Source organism: Chlamydomonas reinhardtii, chromosome 11 (assembly GCF_000002595.2).
Source record: "Chlamydomonas reinhardtii strain CC-503 cw92 mt+ chromosome 11, whole genome shotgun sequence".
In the NCBI taxonomy this organism is placed as follows: Eukaryota; Viridiplantae; Chlorophyta; class Chlorophyceae; order Chlamydomonadales; family Chlamydomonadaceae; genus Chlamydomonas; species Chlamydomonas reinhardtii.
In genome coordinates, this window is record NC_057014.1 from 234,671 (window position 1) to 238,209 (window position 3,539).

General features: G+C 66.1%; 2 protein-coding genes across 2 annotated transcripts in view; both read left to right on the top strand.

Moving 5' to 3' along the window:
• Positions 1-1,260, top strand: part of CHLRE_11g467553v5 (uncharacterized protein) — a 12,082-nt gene extending 10,822 nt beyond the window's left edge. The window contains exon 16 of the mRNA XM_043067304.1: positions 467-1,260. Within this exon, the coding sequence (XP_042919304.1) occupies positions 467-586 (120 nt within the window). The 3' untranslated portion in view covers positions 587-1,260. The remainder of the gene's footprint in view (positions 1-466) is intronic.
• A 58-nt stretch (positions 1,261-1,318) lies between these two features.
• Positions 1,319-3,539, top strand: part of CHLRE_11g467554v5 (uncharacterized protein) — a 4,862-nt gene continuing 2,641 nt past the window's right edge. Inside the window, exons 1-5 of the mRNA XM_043067305.1 lie at positions 1,319-1,712; positions 1,926-2,011; positions 2,424-2,573; positions 2,918-2,977; positions 3,305-3,361. Coding sequence (XP_042919305.1) covers positions 1,700-1,712; positions 1,926-2,011; positions 2,424-2,573; positions 2,918-2,977; positions 3,305-3,361 — 366 coding nt within the window. The 5' untranslated portion in view covers positions 1,319-1,699. The remainder of the gene's footprint in view (positions 1,713-1,925; positions 2,012-2,423; positions 2,574-2,917; positions 2,978-3,304; positions 3,362-3,539) is intronic.

A 3,539-nucleotide genomic window follows, 5' to 3' on the forward strand; every position in this document is an offset into this window, starting at 1 on the left:
GAAGTTCGCTCCTGCACACGTCCCCCCCACCCAAGCCCGCGCACCATTCCCTCCGCGCGTCCCCTCCGCCAACGCATACTCAGGCTGCGCTCTCACTTCTGCTCCAGCTCAAACTGCGCCCGCGGCATTTTGAGCCCCAGCTGCCGCCGCCGCTGCTCCGCCTCCTCCATCTTGGCCGCCACCTCCTCCGGCGTCAGCGTCTGCCACGCCAGGTGCCGTGCACTCAGCGCCTGGATGCGCGCAGTGCGGTCCGGCGACATGGTGCGCATCTTGCGCTCCTGCGGTACAACCAAACCAAATACAACACCCAATTTCACAATGGGAAGAACACCCTGCCGTTGGGCTCGGGCATCTGTCTCCTCTTCACCTTCCCCCTCCCCACCCACCCCCTCTCCCTCCGCGCCTCCACCGCTTCGCCCCCCTCCCCCCATCCCTCACCTCCCCCCCTCCCCACCGCCGCCTGCAGGGCAAGGGCGAGTTCACCATGGAGTACAGCCACCACGCCGCACTGCCGCGCGAGGCGCAGGCGGCGCTGGTGGGCGAGCTGGGCGGAGCGGCGGGCGCCCGGAAGGCGGCGGCGGCGTAGGGCGTGTGTGCGTGTAGTGTGTAGTAGTAGGAGTGGTGGTGGTGGTGGGAGAGGTGGTGAGGGGGGCGAGAGCGGGAGCTAGGCGGGAGCAGGAGGGAGCGAGGCAAGGCGAGAGTCGGGAGGGGAGTGGGCCGGGGGGTGACTGGATGAGACACGGGGGAAGCGGACCCGCTGACAGGCTCACTGCACTCACTGGTGTGGGACCTGGCACCCGGGCCCGAAGTGGTCTGTGATGGCTAGGTGGCTGCGGTGCTGCCCGTGCCGCCCGTCACGGCACGTCTGGAGCGCAATGCGTGCGGCCTGAGGGCTGAAGCTGTGATGCTGCGAATGTCTACGGTAGGGTTTCGCAAGCACCTGGCTAGGGGCGTTGTCCGCGTGTGGGGGGGCGTCTGTGTGCTCAACACGCATCTGGGGCTGGGCAGGCCGCGTGGCGGGGCCGGGCCCGACGGCGGCAGCGGCGGCGGCAAGCGTGTCCTAACGTGACGCGAGAGGCGAAGGTGGAGGAGATGAGGGATGGGGGCGGCAGGGATGTCCTTTGCCTGGGCAGCGGAGGTGTGGAGGGGGGCGACGACACGCGCCATTCGAGCAAGGGCGCGTGTCGTCGCCACGTCGTGCGGAGTGAGGCAGGAGCAATGAAAGCGCCACGGTGTCTGTGCCTAAAACTCGTAGCCCGTGCCGTCAACTACAATTAGAGTACTTTGACATCGTTGGTAAACAAATACCCGGTTGCCTGATAACGACGACCGGAGCAAGAAGCCCTTGCTTGCCAGGACCAGACAGTTTAACGGCCGCCATACAAACGAGTTCGGATGGACATGTGTATCATGAAGCGCAATTAGAAAGGAAGCCCGCTTCTGAGCTGTGAAACTGCTCAAAATGAACCCTTTGGTGGAACCTTGCAGCGGGCCAGCGCGCCTGCTGCGCCGCTTCTGCCTACAACCAATACCAGTATATCATACGGCCGTTTTACGCAAGGCAACGCCTGGCGTTCTCCCTTCACGACGGAGATGGGCCCTCGCGGCATCCTCTGACTTCCAGCCTTCTCCGGACAGCTCGTCGAAGACCATCAGGTCGCTCGATAACCTACTGGGAAGCAATGACAGCCTTGACAGCATGGACCTTGACGGTGCGTGGCTGGGCGGGGCAGGGCTCTGGGTCTGACCACGACAGCGTGAGAGCCGCCCCGCTGGCAGGGGTGTTTGCCCGGAGCTTGCAGCTGGGCCCTGGGGCGGCGCCGCCCAGTCCCTACCTCCACAAGCATGAGCTTGGAGCGACAGCAGCTCACGATGTCGCTTACGCTGGAGCTAACGCCACCTGCCACAACTATCCCTGGCTGCAGAGGGCCGGCGGCTGATGAGTGGGGAGACGTGGGAGCGCAAGACACGCACACGCGTCCGGCGCGTACCAGACGCCAACGTCCGCCGGGTGAGGGCGTCCGCCTCGGAGCGCCTGTGTGTATGTGAGGGATTATGTATGGGTGATCGTTGTATATGTATAAGGATGCCGCGTGCTGCTTCGTGGGCCTGTTCGCACTCATTCGCCTGCAGCGTCTTGGCACGTGTGCGTGCCGCACTTGCACCCCAACACATCCAACCCCAGGCAACCCCACACCACGAATCTCAGGCCCCAATACAACATATGCCTCTTCTGCCTCCTGACCTACCCCTATAGCAGACTAGCCAAGCGAGACACCCCGCCGAGTCCTTTCGTCTCCCCGAGCACCCCTCCCACTCCACCTCCCCCCCCCACATCCACCCCACATCCACCTCCCCACTCCTACCCACCCCCTCCCCTCCATCTCCCCACCCATCCCCACCTCTCAACCCCCTGCCTCCAGGTCCGGCCTCTGTACGTGTACGTGATCTACTACTGCTTCATCTGCGTGTACCTGGCTGCGGCCTGGCTGGAGGCCACAGACGGCTACCTGGCGGCCAGCGTGCTCAAGGACGGCCTGGTGAACGACCACCTGGCAGTGGCCACAGGGCAGGTGGGGGGAGAGGGGGAGGGGTGGGGAGGGGAGAGGGGGAGCGGGGAGGGGAGAGGGGGGAGGGAGGAAGGGGAAGGGGGAGGAGGGGAGGGGAGGGAGGGGCAGAGGGGGGGGCAGAGGGGGAGGGGAGAAGAGAGCGGGGAGGGAGGAAGGACGGGAAAAAGCAGGGGGGAGAGGCAGGGGGAGTGGGAACACGGAGTAGCGAGCGACTCAGCAGCTGATGAGGGGGGGTCACTGGGCTTGGGTTAGGCTTTGCGTCCATGTGTGTCCTGGCTCCCACCTCACCCTCACCTCTGCCTTGGCCCCCCTCTCTGCCCCGGCGCCTCCCTCTGCCTCCCCCTCAGGTGCCTCGCTTGGCCACTGCCGGGTTCGTGTGTGACTCGCCCCTGGAGCTGTTCATGCAGGTGGGGCGAGGGGCAGGGTGGGGGTGGGGGCGTGGAGGGATGGAGATTAAACCCAAGTAAGCCGAGGCCCACGCGGGCTGAGAGAAGGGTTGGGTTGATGGCGTGCGGGGGGGGAGTGACAGGTGTGGTAGGTGAGAGCCGTGTATGGCAGCCGGTCGCTTGGTTGGCAGCCGCGGAGGGGGCGGCAGTGGGTGGGGACAGGGTTCATGGGCGTGCGCCGATGATTGCTGCTCGACACATCCCGGTGACCTTCCTGTCCCGCATGGCGCGTGTGGTGCTTCCGCCTTTTCAACTGTCAACCGTCATCTGCCTCCTCCTGTGCCCCAGCTGGCCACGCTGCTGACTGTGGGCGCGGAGGTGGAGGCGCTGCTGGGGCACAGCCTGGTGAGCGGGGGGGGGCGTGTGTGTGTGTGGGGGGGGGGGGTTAGAGGCAGGGGCAGGGGGCGGGGGGGTTGGCGGCGGAATTAGACAGTGCCCGGCACGCTCGCCCGCGCCCTGCCTCCCTCAGGCACCTGCACCCAGTGCGTGAGGCGCAGCACACTCGCGTGGTGGAGTGTGAGGG